Here is a 19,131-nt window from a genome sequence, read left to right as displayed (position 1 = left end):
TTTCAGAAAAGATTTTACTTTGGCCTAGTACCTAAGTACACTCTAATAACCAATAATGTTAGGTCTTTACAGAAGTGGTCATGTGACAGAGTAAGGCATGACATTACAAGACATGCTTGACTTATTGTCCTACCTCAGTTTTCTACATGTGATCCTGTGAGGTTTGGTAAAAGCCCATGCAGGCTGACTATCAGCCTGAGCGTCTCCTGCTCTCTGCTGTTCTGCGTTTCTGAGCCCACCTGTTGCTTCCTCCTCTGTGTCAGAAGAAATTGAATCACCCTGTGGCACAGCTCTAACCCTGCCTGCAGTGTTTGTGTTCACTATTCTCTACAAGGCGCTTTCACGTCTGTCAAGCTGTGTGCAGGTTTGTGTGTGTGTGTGCCTGCGTCTGTGTATTTTGTTGGTATGTGCAGATGCGGGTTTGGGTGTGTATAAATAGCACACTGGGGAGGGACAGAGGCTTGCAGAGCTGCTGACTCAACACATTCTAGTTTGGGTGAGTGCTCATCACACAGTCATACACCAGTATGGATGGTGCTACTGAAGGACAGTGCAGGACTCTGTCCAACCAACACACTGCAGTGCATAACTACCAGACCTCACTAGTACTGTCAACACCAGGCCATCTAGGCCTTACAACAGTCAAAGAATTTAAGATTTACTGAAATTCAAGCTATCTAAGGCTTTGATGCCCCCCTGCATACCCTTGCAATAGTGATGCATTCCAATTGCATGGGAAATTAATTACGAAAATATGTCGATTTGCATTAGGAGTGTCAGCACGCTGAAGCTATTTGACCATCTAAAGTTTGGGAGAGACCCACCAACGTGTTGCTCTGTGAGCTCTGTAAATCATTCCAGAGCACTTTGTCAAGATGTCAGCAAGACAGCACCACAAATCCTGTTTCTTTTTGTCCCCACACAAGCCTGATGTATCAGGATCATTAACACGAGGAGCGTGTTTCTGTCAGTAGTCACTTAAAATTGATTTACTTAATCGCCCCCATGTTAAAAATAATTTCTGCACTGCTGCTGTCATGGTAAGGTCACATTACATGTGTCATCTAATGTTTGGCAGATTTATTATATTTTCTGTTTAACGGCCATGTGGAAGTGACAAAATGGCTTTAACTAATGTTACAGACTGTTGTTACAGCCTGTAAATCATTTAAATTATTTCCCTTATCCCACAATGATCCAAAATACATTTACCAGTGACAATCTTTCTGTATATTACTCCAGTGATGAAACCATCTTAAAGGTCCAGTGTGTAATATTGAGGAGGATCTATTGACAGAAATGCAATATAATACCCATAACTATGTTTTCATTTGTGTAAAAAGACCTTACATAATGAACCGTTACATTTTACGTACGAAAAAGAACAACAAGTACCGTTAGTAGTACGGTCTAGACCTGCTCTTTTATGAAAAGCGCTGTGAGATAACTGTTGTTGTGATTTGGCGCTATATAAATAAAATTGAATTGAAAATTTAATCGAATAGTAGTAGTAGTCGTCTGGTTTATTTGAAGTAAGAAAAGAAGTGAAATTTGGACAAACGGAGCCGACAGAGCGTGTCAGCCAACGTAGCTTCTCCTGCACACTATGTGACCTGTGACTGGTGGTGCATTCATGTGGTGTCAGAATAATCAGAATGTTTTTTGTCCTTAAATCTTTACTGCAAAAAGATAAATAAAATGTACATGCAATAAAATTTGAATAAAGTACCTGAGTAAAAATAAAGATTCTCTAGTTCAGGGGAAGAGTTGACATACAGAGTTTAAATTAGTCTGTGTCACAGCAATCCTTTTGAATTTGAGGTCCAATATTTTTCTGATCGGGCATCTGTTATTATTTTAAGTATTATAACAGTGACGTGGAAATTTTAAAACATGCTATTATTCTCATTTTTGTAATGATCTTTATGTGTCTCTTTTTCAGAATCTTTGAATAAAATATAGTATTATTAGTGACACGTTTTTGATATCTATTTTGGATAAATTAATTGTTATATTAATTCAGTAATAAAAAAATCTTCTGAATAATCATAAATAAATTAGTTATTAGGTTAATCGACTAATTGAAAAATTGATTGTCAGATTAATCCATTTGAAAAATAGTCATTAAGTGCGGCCCGACAAAATAACATCTTAAAAGCTTTTAATGGTCAAAACTACCGGATAACACAGCTCACTCAGACTCAGATTAAAAAAGAAACTGAGAGACAGATCCTTCACTCATGTCATGAGTGTTGCATAGTTTGCCCACCACAGGGCGATCTGCAACACCCCTGTTCAAAACAGCGCCACACATTCACCACAAAGCAAAACAATCAGCTGACCAGATTCTACCAGAGCATTCAGAACCAACAAGTGAGAGTATGTGATCACTGTGAGTTGGTCATTTGTGACATGAAATATATGACTAACTCATCTCTTCTCCTCTCCTGAAAACATTCAGGACCATACTTGCTAACCCTCCTGTTTTTCATTGCCCTCTCCTGGCTTCCTCCCAGGTCACAGCAGCGTGTTTAATGTTACAGCAGGTGAGTGGTGGAGGCTACGCTGCTGACAGACGTGATTGTAGATTAATTTCTGAATCAGTGTGGCAGTTCTAGTGAACGTTTCTATCATTTGTCCCTAGTTCATCACTTCTAAATATTCTCTAACATCACTTAAAGCAGCTAACGCTGCCCATTGCTATCAGATTAACCACAAAGCTAGTTAATGTTTATCAGTGGTAGAGCGCTATCGTTAATGAGCGGTTAAACTATAATGTTTAACTTGTTCCAAACATATCTATGAGCTACTTGTCTGTAGCTACAGTCGGTATGTCAGAAATGATTAAACTAGAGGGGACATGTAAATAAACATGAGCTGAACAAGTATCTAACACAGCTTCCAGCCAATCAAAGTTATCTAGCTCCTCTTTCAAATGTGCAGCGTCAGTGTGAAATTTCAAAGTTGCAAGTCTTCATTGTAGACAGTCATGGAGTATTAACAGCAGCGTTTCTCTGGGTCACTGTATCATAAACGGCATGGTTTAGACAGATGGTGGTAACTAAGTTCTGATACTTTCATGGCTGCGCTCCATTGACTTGTATGCAAAAGGAGTCATTTTCTAGCTTTTTTTTTTTGTTTTATTTTTCCATGTTATAGTCAAACACTGTTCCCGGGGCACTTAATAGTAATAGTTACAATCGCTACCCAGAGAGGTTGAAAGGAGAAGTACAATTTATTCTCTTTCCAAAACCTAAAATAAATCCAGAAAAATGTAGGCTGTGGATTGTTCCTAATGTTATGTTAGTTAGATAACGCTAGCTAAATTACTACTGAATATAAAGTTATAAAGCTATACTGTTCTGCTTTTTCATGATTGTAATAGTAAATGGAGACCTACCCAGCTGTACAGGAACCTTAATATCATTTTCCTCTTTCTCAGTAATACGGTGGTTCACTTTTACTCTGTAATCAGCAGGATTTAGCTTCTGTCTTTATTTGTTTCACGTCAGTTTAGTCAGTTTGACAGCCTGAATACAACCTTCAAATGCACAATGCAAATGCAAAAGTGTCTGCTTCTTTCTGAGATCGTTTTTTCCAAAAATTAGACAATATTTCTCAAGGGAGTGATGGACTAGACAGTGGCTGCGCTGTGATAAATGTCTGACACGTCCGACAGTTTGTTGGCAAGAGTAACTAAGGTGGGGCGTGGCTTAGTGAAGGGTTAACTGTTTCCATTATTTCAGTTGTTGAGACTGTCTTATTTTTTTTCATAATCCATTCAGGAAAAGGTATTATTGCCCATATAAATAACGGCTTTCAATATCGACCTGTTCTGAGAGTGGTTTGTACAGGAAAGGGGTCTACTATCCAATTCATTTTCAAAATCCAAATATTGCCTTATAAATCGGCTCCTTTTACTTTAATATCGGCCCCCAAAAACCCGTATTGCTCTAATAAAAGGGCAGAAAGAGGAGAGAGGAGAGAAAACAAAGACTGGGCACAGGCCATCACGCTGGGACCCTAAATGAATAGACTAGACAGGTTCCACCCATGGCTCTACCACACTGAGTGTTCAGTATTACACCATATCATGCAATTCAGTTCATTTCAATGTAATATTGTATGAACACAATGACCAATAATGCCATTTTACAATCTCCTTACAGAAATGTTCAGCCACTTATTTTAGCAACATAAGCAGGCACCAAAGAGAGGAGGGGCCAGTCATCAAGACAACAGCACTGCCAGCTCTGCAGAGATGACTGTTTAGATAAGCATATGACGACAGAGCACCACAAACAGTCTGTGAAGTCACATGCCTTACTGGCACAAGGTAAAGTTCCGCCGATGACATATCATAATAGGAAGTTATTTTAACTGATGAAGATGTCTCAGGTAGAACCTGCTTTTGTAGCAGTAACCATCAAAGAAAACATACAGTCCCCTCCAAAAGTATTGGAACAGTATGGCAAATGTCTTTTTTGTTGTTCACTGAAGACATTTGGGTTTAAGATCAAAAGATGAGTATGAGACAAGAGTTCAGAATTTCAGCTTTTATTTCCTGGTATTCACATCTAGATGTGTTAAACAACTCAGGACATAGCACCGTTTGTATTAGACCACAGCATTCTTAGGTGAGCAAAAGTAATGGAACAAATAATCTTATAGTATATAACAGTATATAATAACATTTAATATTTTGGAGGGGGACTGTATGTTTGTAACTGCTTGACTTAGGTTCTTCAGTTCTTGTTGTTTTTGACCTGGTTGGGATTTTAGAGCATGAGGCAATCATGATGGACTTCAAATTACATTCATATTTATGTTTCATCACTGCAAATCAGTTCATAATAATATTCAATCTATATTTATTCTCTACTTTTAGATCATAAAAAGACCAACTGTCAGCCTCATTTAATAATTCATCAGATGTTGGAGATTTTGGCCACCATGGTTGAGGAGCTAATCCTCTCCTCCATGGCTATCGGGCTGGAGGTGGATGAAAGCACAGATGTTTCTGTGGACAACAATTAATGACTGAATCTGAGTTGTTAGGGGTCTGCCATATCATATTTTCATGGAATATCATTTTTAAATTTATTAAAAATCATTTAGTGACAGTGGCAATATTCCCACTTACTGATTCCTTGTCTTGATTTTTTTCCCTTTCTGTTCTGAATGGCTGTTCTGAAAGTCCTTGGGCCAAGTGAATCTGAGACCACAGAAAAAATTACTGGCAGCTTTTAACAGCAATTCTAGCCATTACTGTGTACTGCAGCTGCACTTTGTGTTGTTATTAATCTTTCATCTCATGACACCTGGCATTATGTTCTCAGCTGCCAAAGGCCTGTATGGATTCTGTTGCTTTGTCGCTGCAGTTTTTTTCCAGCCAATATACAGCAGCCAAGTAAATAAGGCCATATCTATTTATCATTTTTTTTATTAACTAAAAACCTTTCAAAACCTTCACTTTTAAGTCATAAGGTGGTCACTACTATGTGTAAGATTCTTGTTGTTTTTGTCAGCCAAATTCCTATCGACTATGTAAAAATGGCATTAAAGTATTTAAAGGGGATCAGTGATTGTCCCAGTGTTTTTGGGATGACAAATACGGCAGGATATCTTCACAGACGTCATAAACAAACAGATCTGACAAGGAAAAGAGCTTCATTGACACAGTCAACTCTTCCATCCCTCTAATCCTGCCAGCATTTTATAGGTGAGGAAAAGTACACTTCTGCCATCTAGTGACTTTTTTTTTGTTTTTGTCTTAAACAGTTTTGTTTGTTGGACCCTTTTGAAACTGATGTATTTTTCTTTCTTCATTCTTCTGTCTGAATGATGTCAGTTTGGTATGGGGGTATGTGGGTATGTGGGTGGGGATCATGGCGCACAGGTCAGGCTCTGTGTCCAGCATGTATGCATGATAGGAGTGGAATGAAGGGGAGGTTACATCATCAAGGTGTAACTAGATTAGAAGGGCCCCTCCAGGCATACCTGCCATAGATAATAAATGATTTAGATTGGATCATAGTGTGGTACATTCCAAAATATATGGCTGTTATCACACTTGATACCACAAAGCCTAGCTTTTTTAGTATAATTTTAAAATGTAAATAACAGTTGTCAGGGCATAAAACCAAATGATCTGTTGATCTTTACAAATAAATATTTGATTGTCTAACAGTAGCATAGCCATCAGTGATGAAAGAAATAGAAAGACCTTGAATTCAAAATTCAAATCAAATTGTGGATTTGGAGAATCATGACACCCGATTCATTACATTATTTAAACTTGTACATTTCTTAATGTGACAATGGAAATGTCTTATGTGGGAAAGTTTTTTTTAAACATTTGCTAATAGTACAAGTAGGCATAGACATCTCAAACTTTCCCTTTTCAACTAAATACAAAATGTGTGACTATTAAACGTTAAACACTGTGAGGTGGTTACCACCACCACATGGGAATGGAGGTTATCACTACCTGAGTCGCCACTTCTGGTAACAGCAATCAAAACATCAAATAATATTAAACTGTGGCCAAAAAATAACTGCGACAGTACAGTGAACATTCCTTATCATGACACAGAAGCTGATGTGTAACAATTAATACTGTGTAGCACCTGTTTCAGATGATTAAGAAACGGTCCCCCTAACAAGCAAGAAGACGGCAGATGTTCCAGAACGTTACACTTCAGTGAAGTTACAGACCTTTTTGGAGGCTCAAGCACCGGGCTGGGAGCACGAGCATCGTGTGTACTTTAACGGAGCCTACCTCTAAAGTGCGGATCTCTTGCTGGCTGAGGTGGTCGGATGCGGCGCATCTGGTCAGGAGAGCCTGCAGGCTAGAGATGGAAATGTCCACCAGGTTCTGGATGAGTTGGCACTGATACAGAGTTTCCTCATGGTCCCCGGGCTCTGTTCTGCTGTCCATTCCTCTACATCGACATGCCCAGTTTATCACAACAGCGACCTAAAGACGAGTCTCACACCAGCGCTTCCTCGATACAATACGTAACATGTTTCCGTGTTTGTACTTCCATGAAGGTACTGAGAGTTTCCTTAACCAAGCTAACTGAAACAAGAACAAGGCAGCAGAAGTTAAAAACTACTTCCTTCAAATTAGACATTGAACGTTCCTTTAGAGGATATAACGGGATATAACTACATGTAATAAAAAAAGAGTATTACATTTATTATAACTTGTTTTTACATCAATTCCAGGTGATTGGCTACAGAGCAACCAACAGGCCTACAATTCATGGTGAAACTGCTGAAGAAACATATACTGGAGAACTTGGATTTATAAAGCAGATATCTTATAAACATTCGTTTTAACCTCTTTATCTGTCCAACTTAGCTAATGCAATCTTCAAGACTACTTTTCGTCGTCATTCAAACCCTGTATTATTTTGTAGGGCTGTTTTATGCTTTTCTTGAAGCAGGTATGTTTTATTTCCTGTTTTATTGTGGCTAATGCTGCGTTCGAGACCGGTCAGAACTGGGATATTTCCCAGTTGAAACTTCCGACGTCAAAACGTTTCAGGTGCAAGATGGTTGATGACGCCAAACGTAAACAAAAACATGGCTGACCGTGAGAAGCTCATGTTAATGTGGCAAGTGTATGCACAGTTGAACTATCAGCAGAGCAGCCTCCGTGCATTTATAAACAATACAGAGGAGGAAAAACGACGCATTAGGTAAGACACCATTGTACAGTTATTGTAAAATCTTATATTCTATTCACTAACCTAATACAAATCTGTAGCCTACAAATTGAAAACAAAATAGATGTAAAAGGAAATAAAATATGTACAAGCATTAACTTAAACAAACAGAAAGTTAAGGCTGAACATAAACCGAAATAAAACATCAGCTTTATTAGCCACGTATGTGTACACATAATGAGGAATTTCACTCTGGATTGTAGCCTACGTTGCTCACTATGTGCTTACTTAGACAATAAAGAATCAGACGTAGACTACATTAGGCCTATAAACACATACACACAACATATACACACCATAAACAAAAACAATGTTGACAGATCAAGACAATAGGGCAAAGGATGCAGAAGTAAATCATTATCAGTATTATTATAATGTACATGTCGAAGATGGATGTTAGATACACATATGCACATACATGGATACATACACACGCATTGATATTTACATATACATACACACACATACACATGTACACACAATGCAGTGGAGCAGAGGATGCTGAAATAAATAGTATTATGATAATAATAGTAGTATTACGTGCAGGTGTTATATACGTGAGTTAGGTGGATATGATATAGTAGTAGTAGTAATAGTACTAATAGTAGTATATACAGTACCAACAGTATTAAAAGCACTGAATTACAGAATGCACCAAGTTAGCATAGCCTATCAAACATAATACCTAATACAGTGTACTGTCACATTTATAAGAAATTTGTGGAAGATTTCACTTATTCAAACATTAGTCATTCCATTATTCTTAATTCATCATCTTGAATTTGTGTCACATTTTTTTCTTTTCAGAAATGCAATAATAGCCCAATTACTAATGCCACAGACAACAATTCTCAAGACTGGCACTGAATGGCAGATACTAATCATATGGATGAGCAGACATTCTTCAGGCATCTTCGGTTCGCCCATTCTCTTCTGATTACATCACAGATGTACTGAGACAGCAGGGTCTCGAACCACAACAGGCTGCGAGTCCTCCAGATATTCCTCTCAAGCAAAAGGTTGCACTCTTTCTGTGGTATATGGCCAACCAAAATAGCTTTAGAGAAATATCTGACAAATTCAATTTGTCACAGTCATCAGCACACAGATGTATTGTGGAAGTGATTTACAACCCTTTGCACCATGGTGCAATTATTCATCAGTTGGTTTACTATTCAATTCAATTCAAATTAGCTTTATTGGCATTATGGTAACAACAATATTGCCAAAGCATCATACAAACTACAGAAGAACAATCAACCCCGTACATTTCATTAAACAAGTACTATTGTGAGAAGAACTATACTTCTGCAGGCTACAGCCTAATGTGTGATACAGTGTGTGACCGAAATAAAGACAGTCAGCTAGACTGTCTTTGTATCGGTACATATATACATACATGTCTTTTATCTCTGTCTTGCAGTTGTTGTAATCACATAGTCAGGTTTCTCAGGAGAAATTTATAGTACATTTTTGTATATTAGCTGATGACTTCAAAGTAGCCAATGCATTGTGAACCTGACAGGAACAATGAAAGAAAACTGCAACAAAGTGTGCGAAAATGAAAATCTATGCTTTTATTAATGCATTTCAAATTACAACACATAAGATCTCAATTAGGGCACATTAATTTTGCGAAATGAAAAAGAAAATATCTCCATAGAGCACAAATGCAGATCCAGTCAAGTACACTTTGTAAACTTGGAAAAAACAAGTAAACACTGTAAACAATTCTGTCTTAGAATGTAACACATTTATATAATTATTGTTATGTGCCTATTGCTGGGCTGGGTCATATTAACCTCAAAATATTTTTAGGTTCTCGTTTTTAAAACAAAACCACACTTGGCACTAGAGCATAACAATGTACAAACGTAAGTCATCATTTCAACATTATTGACCCAACCTACTCATACATATGAGTTCACCTCACAACTTGCTTTGATAGTCTTTCATTAATGTCTCAAAGGAAAGCTGTAAAACTCTCATTTGACTTAAAAATTCATCATGTCTCCTTTGGCTTACAGCCTTTGATTCACGGAGGAATTCCAGAAGTGCGCTTGCCTGTGGACTCAACCTCTGTCTATGTGTGCCTCACGTGCTACACTGTGGAGATGAGCTGGATTGGCTGGGTGTAGGTAGCTGTCTCCTCTCACTACCAAGCAAATCAGGCCTGCGAATGTCAATCCCCTCTGACGTCATGATGTCCCCCCAAAAGAGCTTCCATTTCACTGAAGAACTTAAAGAGGTGGTATTATGCTTTTTGGCTTTTTCCCTCTCCTTTATTGAGTTATTTCTCTTTTTTGTGCATGTAACAGGTTTGCAAAGTGTCCAGGCCAAAGGGAGTTCCCATCTCCCACAGAAAGCTCTGCTCTGAACCGCTTGAAAACAGCTCGTTTGTAGTCCAGCCCTTCACTTCCTTTACTTGTGACGTCACAATGAAAACGCGTCATAAAGCTTGCCAAGCGGCTAGCGGGGTCAGGCACGCCCTCAAACCAAGCTAGTCTGAGCGGAGGCCCTTTGGCTCGACTCGCCTTTGTTTGGTTTTCCATTGTAGAAATGTTGCACCTGTACCTGCTTCCGGGTACTTTTTTTCGTATCACCTCACCTCCATCGAGGTTCCAAGCGAGCTGAGGGAAACTAAAATGTAAGGAAGTTTGATATTTTACAGTTTTCGTATGGAATTTCATCACTAAATCCACTTCAGCTGTGTAGATTTCCAATATTGACAGTTTTATGAGAAGTGATGGCGGAACAAAATGTGCTTGAATGTTTTCGGAGTTGAGGAGCTCTGCAAGTGGCTGCGGGGGAAGCCTGCTGTGACCCGCGGGAGGAGCGTGTGAGGCCGGCCAGCCGCCCGCTCACAGAGCCCTCTGCTCCCTCCGTCACACAGACCGCTGCAGCAACAAGGAAAACACAGCTGGAAGGTTTTCGTGATGACGTTTATCTCGACTGCTCGGCCCACGCATAGTTGTTAAATAAAAAAAAGAGCCGTTAAAAAAAGAGACAACGTAGTAATCAGTGTACGTTGTGTATTACGTATTACTATACTATACTTATATATTAAGATAGTATATTTATACTATTTTATACTATACTATTTATACTATATAATTCCTGCAAATAATTATTTACAATAGCCTAATAATAATAATAAGGCCATGTTTCAATTCATACCACTGTTGTACATTTTATTTCTTCCAAAGTAATTTTAAGTTTCACAAATATTCTGTAATGTTACATCACGAGCCAGATGTGTCTCGATTTAGGTTAAAACTTATTATTACTGAGAATTTATTGACAGAATAACAGTGGTACGAACATTATCCGCTGTTGCTGGACACGTCTGCTGTGTTGGCTGCAGTGGTCTGTGTGACTGGGCCTGGGGGAGCTAACCGTAGCTAGCTAGCTGACAGCCCCCCGAAGTATATTCCTCTTACCCCAACCAGGGTATGTGCCTAAAGTTATTGATTATATGCATGTCGACTGGTTAACCCTATCTGCTAGCATGTCGGCCAAAAGGCTGATGTACGCCGCCATTGTGTTGCTGTGCAGCCTCCGGTAACGTTACTGCAGCTATAACACCCGTCGGCGCTTCTCTACTCCGAAAACGTTTTAATACATTTTTGATTCGCTGCCAATTTTCGTAAAACTGCCGATCTTCGAAATCTTCACAGTTGATTTTTCGCCTAAAAACGTCTGAGAAGTGTATTTAAATTTCTGTTGTTGGCTTCTAAAGAATAAAACGGTTTGCATTAGGATCTATCATGTACGTAAGCCGAGATAAACGTCATCACGTTTTGTGCGCAGTGTCTTCTGGGACAAACCATATTTGGAAGTTCAACTTCCGTCACGATCTGCAGGCTGCAGCTGGATATACTTGCTTTGATTTGGATCACACTACCTTGTCTATGAAGATTCTCAGTCATCCAGGTCATAGTTATCCAACGAAGGTTAAAGTCAAGGGCAGCTGGACTTTAACCTTGTTACACATCAGCTTCTGTGTCATGATACTGGAAGACGTTTCATCCCTCATCCAAATGACTTCTTCAGTTCTGACTGACTGGCAAAGAAAAGCAATCTAGTGTATGGGTCCAATGCAGTGAGGAATGCACAGACCTGTGTATTGGGGAGACTAAACAACCACTACACAAACGCATGGCTCAACACAGAAGGGCCAACTCCTCAGGTCAAGACTCTGCAGTCTACTTACATCTGAAGGACAGAGGACACTCGTTTGAGGACCACCAGGTGCACATTTTAGACAGAGAAGATGGATGGTTTGAAAGAGGTGTCAAGGAAGCATCTACACCAGGGTTGAGAAGCCGTCATTGAACAGGGGAGGGGGTCTACGCCACCACTTATCCCCCACTTACAATGCTGTCCTCATTACAGACCTCAGCTTGATGAGATAAGCGTTTCATCATCAGTCCCTTTACAAAATGACACTGTAACATTTATCTCATATAGTCCCAATTACAGGTGTCATCACAGGACTCTGTTGCAATGACATGTGCAGACTACATTAGGCTATTAAGGTAATATCAGCATTGTGCCAGTAGAAATGATCCTGTGCCTTTGAGCAGGACATATGAGTAACCATTTTATTTTTCATGTGCAGGTGTTTGTTAAACAGGTAACAGAGAATCATGCTGCTCTGCACTGATAACTGTGAGACAGTGCACATGTATGTAGATACAAACTCCATCAAAAGTGTCTCAGCTCAACGTGTGATCAGCTCCGAACAGAAAAACATATCATCGTTGATTAAGAGTGTAACTTAGCCTCTCTTCCAGTTAAAAAAACAAAACACACACACTTCTCATTCATAATTTCCCTTTGAAGAGTAATATACTGTACACTATGGCATTTTGCTGCTATCAGCTGAATTTAATATGAAAAACTGACAACTGTGGAAACTGGACTACAATTTGAGCTTTGTGGGGGTCTGTAGTATAACGTTACCGGCAGGGATTAATAAATAAATAATAGAAGCCTGGACAGAGACTTCATTGCTCATTACGTGGTCAACACTTTCTCTCACACACAGCAGCACATTTCTTGCCCCAGATGTGTGTGATACTGCAACAAAGTTTAAGGTTTAAAAGCCTGAAATAAACCAACAAAAACCACTGCTTAAGGAGAGACCACAATCCCGCCCTTTATGGTATCATATTAATTATTATTAATCATGTCGTAATGGTATTCATGCGGTGCGCAGAATAGTTCATTTGGAAAACGGATTTATTTTAGTGTGTTTATTTTATTAATATAATATATTAATAATTTGTGATTAAAAACAATGGTTGTTGGTAAATGAATTGCTGACCCCCACAGATGCATGATTTTACTGCTTCAATAAGAGCTCAGACCCTCCTTATGGACCGTAACTAGAACCCTGCTGGACTATGTGGACTATCAAACTGTACAATCCGTAAAAAAAATGAACACACATGCAATACCACATGTATACCTGTATCCATAATTTTGTAAATATCCTCTATCCACTAAAAATGAATGGAGACACAAAAGTTAGTAGCTTACTGTAATAATACTTTATTTACTGTACACACACAGATTACACAGAAAAGGAGTTTGCAGCAGTGAGTGATTTGCATTATCCAAAACATCTGAAAGTCTGAATGCATGGGTCTTGGTATATGTTCGCCGTCAATAGCTACCGCTGTCAATATTGTACATCTCAATCACGCAAATTAGGATATGCCAACAGTGGCTGTGGTGTGGAGTTGTTTCTTTATGTGAATAACATTTTAAATAAGCGTGTGTGTTAAATATCTCACTGCTCCAAAACAGCTGATTCAAACTATCAACTGGTTATGAATCCTGAAGCTGCTTCAATCAGCTGTGTTGAAGCAGGGAGAGATTAAATCATGCAGGACAGGGGGTAACTTTCTTCTGGAAAGCGTACGAAACACTGTCGTAGTACATAAACTTCGATTCAACTAAGATCAATTCCTACAGCCAGCAAAGTCTTTGCACACTGTTTAACGTTAAGTGTGAAAAGCTACACCGAACGGTCTAAACGATACAGATTTTTATTTTATCTTCTTTTGGACAAATAACTAACCTGAGTGTTGTCGACATGTCAAGACAAATGCAAACCTATACCCTTGAAAAATGCTTTACAAAAAACAAACACACAGTAGCTTCATACAGTATTACGTTATACAAAGAAAAAAAAGCTAATCCTGCTACTTCAGGAGCTAACGCTAGCCACTGTTGGCGTAGCCGAACATTACCTATGTAGAATGACAAATAGGCTAACCTAACTTACACACATGTAACATTCTTTCATTTGTGTGATGTAGGTGTACAATATTCAATTCAATTCAATTCAATTTTATTTATATAGCGCCAAATCACAACAACAGTTATCTCACAGCGCTTTTCATATAAGAGCAGGTCTAGACCGTACTCTATGATGCTATTTACAGAAGCCCAACAGTTCCCACCAAGAGCAGCACTAGGCGACAGAGGCAAGGAAAAACTTCCTTTTAAGAGGCAGAAACCTCGAGCAGAACCATGGCTCAGGGTGGGCGGCCATCTGCCTCCTGGGGGTGAAGGAGAGAGAGAGAGAGAGAGAGAGAGAGAGAGAGAGAGGGCACGAGAGTAACAGAGAGAAAGAGGGAGGGGGATGGAAGAAGAGAGAGAGAGAGGGGAGGGAGGCAGCCTACACAATATACACACAGGTACAGACAGTAAAGGTGATGTTGCTATAGACTAAATGAAAAATGGTACAGATATTTATAATAGTGTTAATGATAACAATCATAATGTTAATGATTATAATAACAATAATAATAATAGGACTAGTAACAATAGTTGTAGCAGAGGGTGTCGAGCAGGAACACGGGGGCAGCAGGTGACCCGCAACCACAGATCCAGACTCCACAGCTCCAGAGCCAGAAACACCTGCAGGAAGTGATAGGAGGAGAGAGGAGAGGGACGAGAAAGCACAAGAATACCAGAAAGGGGAGAAGTTGTGTTAGTAACATGCAATAATGGGATAAGGTTGCATACAGAGGGAGAGAAAGTAGAGGAGAGAGGAGCTCAGTGCATCATAGGAAATCCCCCGGCAGTCTAGGCCTATAGCAGCATAACTAAGGGATGGTTCAGGACTCACCTGAGCCAGCCCTAACTATAAGCTTTATCAAAGAGGAAAGTCTTAAGCCTACTCTTAAATGTGGAGATGGTGTCTGCCTCCTGAACCCAAACTGGAACCTGGTTCCACAGGAGAGGAGCTTGATAGCTGAACGCTCTGGCTCCTAGTCTACTTTTGGAGACTCTAGGAACCACAAGTAACCCTGCATTCTGGGAGCGCAGTGCTCTGGTGGGGTAGTAAGGTACTATGAGCTCTTTAAGATAAGATGGTGCCTGACCATTAAGAGCTTTGTATGTAAGAAGAATGATTTTAAATTCTATTCTGGATTTTACTGGAAGCCAACGCAGAGAAGCTAAAACAGGAGAAATGTGATCTCTTTTCCTGGTTCCTGTCAGAACACGTGCTGCAGCATTCTGAATCAGCTGAAGAGTCTTAATGGACTTTTTCGAGCAGCCTGATAATAAGGAATTGCAGTAATCCAGCCTAAAAGTAACAAATGCATGGACTAGTTTTTCTGCATCATTTTTAGACAGGATGTTCCTGATTTTCGCAATATTACGTAGGTGGAAAAAGGCGGTCCTTGAAATTTGCTTAATGTGAGACTTAAACATCCTGATCAAAGATAACTCCAAGATTCCTCACAGTGGTGCTGGAGGCCAAGGCGATGCCATCCAGGGAAACTATATCTTTAGATAATGCGTCACGGAGGTGCTTGGGCCCCAGAGCAATATCTTCAGTTTTAACTGAGTTTAACATTAGAAAATTACAGGTCATCCAGGTTTTAACATCCTGAAGTGTCACGCTCTGCCGGTCGGCCATTCTTTGTGTTGCACTTTTGAGTTTAGTATCTGCCTTATAGTATGTTGAGTTTTGGGTTCTGTCCTGTCTAGTGTCCAGTATCTGCTTTATAGTCTGTTGTGTTTTGAGTTCCTCTGAGTTATTGTTTGGTCAGTTCATTATCTGTTATTAGTTGGTCTTTGATTCCATGTCATGTTCTTAGTCTTGTACTTTAGTTCATGTCTTTAGTGTTTACTCCTGGTCTTGTGTTCTCTGTTAAGCTCTGTACTGTGTTCTGATATTTTGTAACGTGTGCGTTTCTGTGTTGTCGCTTATTCACTCTGCCCCAGGTCTGCTTGTCATGTCTAGTCTCTCTGTTTTCCTCTGCTCTTTCTCTCTCTGCCTCTGCCTCGTTAGTCTCATGTCTGTCACCTGTGTTGCTCCCGCCCTGTGTATATATACCTGGTGTTTCTGTCTTGTCTTTGTCTGGTCATTGTTCATGTTACCCCCCAGTCTGTCGTGCGTGTACTCTCTGCCTGCCTGTAACCAGCCTTGCTTGTCTTGTCTCCCTGTACCTTTGGATTTCTGTTAGGATCACCTTGTTTTTGGACTCTGTTAACCAGCCACTCTGTCTGTAAGTGTGCTCGCCTTTTGTTTGTTTTCCCTTAATAAACCCCCATTGAACTATACTGGTTGCGTGTCGAAGTGTCCTTGGGCAAGATACTGAACCCCGATTTGCCCCTGGCGTGTGAATGCTAGTTTCTGTTTGAGCACTTAGGCTCAGTGTATGAATGTGTGTGACTGGTGAATGCAGATGTAGTGTAAAAGCGCTTTGAGTGGTCGAAAAGACTAGAAAGGCGCTATACAAGTACGGAGCATAAAAACATTTACAGTAGGTTTTAGTCTTCACTCACCCACTATGCTTGTAAATCATTTAAGGGCATATGGGCGTGAAAGAGTTGCACTGCAGAGCCCTGCTTCACTGTTGTACATAAAGCTTAGTGTATATGATATAAATGTGTATTAAAAGACATAAGTTGACATCATCCTTATCTACAAAAGCAGAGCCACAATTACAAGGTGTGGTTACCATAAATCATGATGTAAATATCTGAAACAACAGGGCCCTTTTCTGGTGCTGGAGGAAGGAGTGGTGTTCTGCTTTGTCCTGACAGTCAGCATTTATTTGAACAGAGAGTGATGGTAGATGATGGGGCCAGCCTTGATCATCAGTCCTTAAACCCTGCACAGACTCACATTCTCCAGGTATTGGGGAAAATCTGGGAGATGAGTACCAGGGAGAAAAACTAAATGACTCAACCTCGCTTTTATTTTACTATACATAGGTACCAACAGAGCAAGCACTGCCTTTCCCTGGTGGTTCATCAAATAGAATTAAACCCAAGAAAGGCAGTAAAAGATACATAATACTTACATACTACATAATACTTTATATTTCACTGGCAAATTAAATGTCTCAAAATAGAAAAAATAGAAAAGTCCACAGATTTATTTTGGAAAAGTTGTTTTGACACAGAAGGGGTAGTAGTAGATTGTTGAAGCTAAGAGTTTTTAGCAGTTATAGTACCATAGAAAGAGTAGCTGGGAGGCAGGTGAAGTTCTGCAAATCCTTCAAACTCAGTGATTACCTCCTGACTGCTCTACCACAGCCGCCCCTAAGGCTGTGGTAGAGCAGGTTGGCCGTTAATCGGAAGGTCGGTGGTTCAATCCACGCTCCCCCTGGCTGCATGTCGAAGTGTCCTTGGGAAAGATGCTGAACCCCGAATTGCCGAATTGAATGTGTGTGAATGTTAGTTTCCGTTTGAGCACTTAGGCTCAGTGAATGAATGGTGAATGCAGATGTAGTGTGAAAAGACTAGAAAGGCGCTATACAAATACGGAGCATTTACGGAACAGAATTCAAAAGGTCAGAGGTCTGTTGTGCTCCCACATAGCAAGAAGGCCGACCCCCTTGGGTAAGCCATAGTTGAAACAGTAAAGCCGACCAAAGCCTGCATGGACGTTTCCATGTAGGCCAAAAAAGGCAAATGAGAGATGTAACAGTATTGCTTAGGTTATAAACTCTCTGTGAATCTAAAACAACTATTCGACCATCAGCGACGCTGTGTTGGTGTTTGGCAGATGAGCCTTGTAGGTGGTGATTAACAGTGACGATCTGAGTCAGACAAACACACTGAGCCAAGAAACTTCTTGTTGGTGCAGCATAGTGAAGCTATGCAGCTACCAGAATTACAGTGTTTTTGCCATTGCTTTACATCAATAAGCCTCGGTTATGCTGCGCAATCATGCACAGTTGACACTGGTGCCAACAGGAAGTAGTCCAAAATTGGTCCAAAACTGGCTTCATTCCTCTCCATTCAAATCTGCATGGTGGCTTCGTCCATAACATGTTCCACTGGTGTTTTTGAGGGCGTGCCTGACTAGCCGCTAGACGAGCATTATGCTTTGTTTTCTTTTGATGTCACCAGAAAGCGAAAGAAAAGGCACAGTCGAGCTGTTTTCAGGCAGTATAGAGTTGTGTTTTTTGTGAGAGATGGGAACTCCCTTTGAGGTGGACTTTGGGCACAAAAAAGATATATAACTCAATAAAGGAGAGGGAAAAAGCCAAAATATGACCTCTTTCAAAAATGTTGCCGAAGCAGTCAAAATCAAAGGTTTATATTTAATTATAACATAACAAGACTATTTAATTTAGCAGTTATAAATGACAAAATAACAAATACAGATAGAACGTAAACTACAAAAAAAGTGAACAAGATGTAACCTGCCATGCAGCGAACGTTGAGTGCAACAGTTAGAGTCCCTTGCTGTCCCTCAGGTTTTGACACAGGGATGCATACTTGGTGGCAAGTAGGGCTGCACGATATTGGAAATAAAATGACATTGCGACAGGGACGTGCACAGGAATTTTGAAGGGCAGTTGCTCTGACCTGAAAAAAGGCACTAAACACAGTATCCAAAATGTATTAACAATATAAATGTCACCAAAATACATATGAGAAAAAGATTTCCTTATATTATTGTTTATTGTTTTTTTTAGTCATTATTATTTTTTCTTTTTTTTCCTTTTTTTTTTTTATTTGAAAATAAATAATCTAGATTGAATTGACAGATGGGGAAAACTCGCTTCTAATAAAATATTAAATAAAAAAACGCTTAGATTTCGGAAAAAAATACAATCCTTTTTTAACCTTTTGGCTTCCCGTACATTCAGTTGCGGTTCTAGCTCGTATTCACTTCTGTTGGTACGTATCACGTATGGTAACTGGGCAAAACTACGCATGATTTGTTGTAGTATGATTGCATAAAGGAAGGAAACAGGAATTCCGGTAGGGAACAGAATCGACTGACGTGCAGGCAGCGCTGCAGCAGTGCAGCCACTTAAACAGAGTTTGCCCTTCCCCTACTGACTTTCACTTTCGGTGCCCGAATGGAAGTGAATGAGGCTTTGCGATCGCGATTATTTTTTTATTTTAT

The 19,131-nt window shown here is 39.7% G+C and overlaps 1 protein-coding gene across 2 annotated transcripts in view; it reads right to left on the bottom strand.

The window, feature by feature from the left end:
* LOC119882913 (kinase suppressor of Ras 1-like) overlaps positions 1-7,172 on the bottom strand; it is a 96,129-nt gene extending 88,957 nt beyond the window's left edge. The window contains exon 1 of one of the 2 annotated variants that reach the window (XM_038693276.1): positions 6,782-7,172. In XM_038693276.1, the coding sequence (XP_038549204.1) occupies positions 6,782-6,940 (159 nt within the window). In that variant the 5' untranslated portion in view covers positions 6,941-7,172. The remainder of the gene's footprint in view (positions 1-6,781) is intronic. The other variant, XM_038693277.1, reaches the window with a different exon arrangement.
* Positions 7,173-19,131: the final 11,959 nt, after the last annotated feature.

Source organism: Micropterus salmoides, unplaced genomic scaffold (assembly GCF_014851395.1).
Source record: "Micropterus salmoides isolate LMB-PRFRI ecotype aquatic unplaced genomic scaffold, ASM1485139v1 Ms_hic_scaffold_3, whole genome shotgun sequence".
Taxonomy (NCBI): Eukaryota; Metazoa; Chordata; class Actinopteri; order Centrarchiformes; family Centrarchidae; genus Micropterus; species Micropterus salmoides.
The sequence above is the reverse complement of the archived record's forward strand: the minus strand, read 5'-3'. Positions and strand labels throughout refer to the sequence as shown.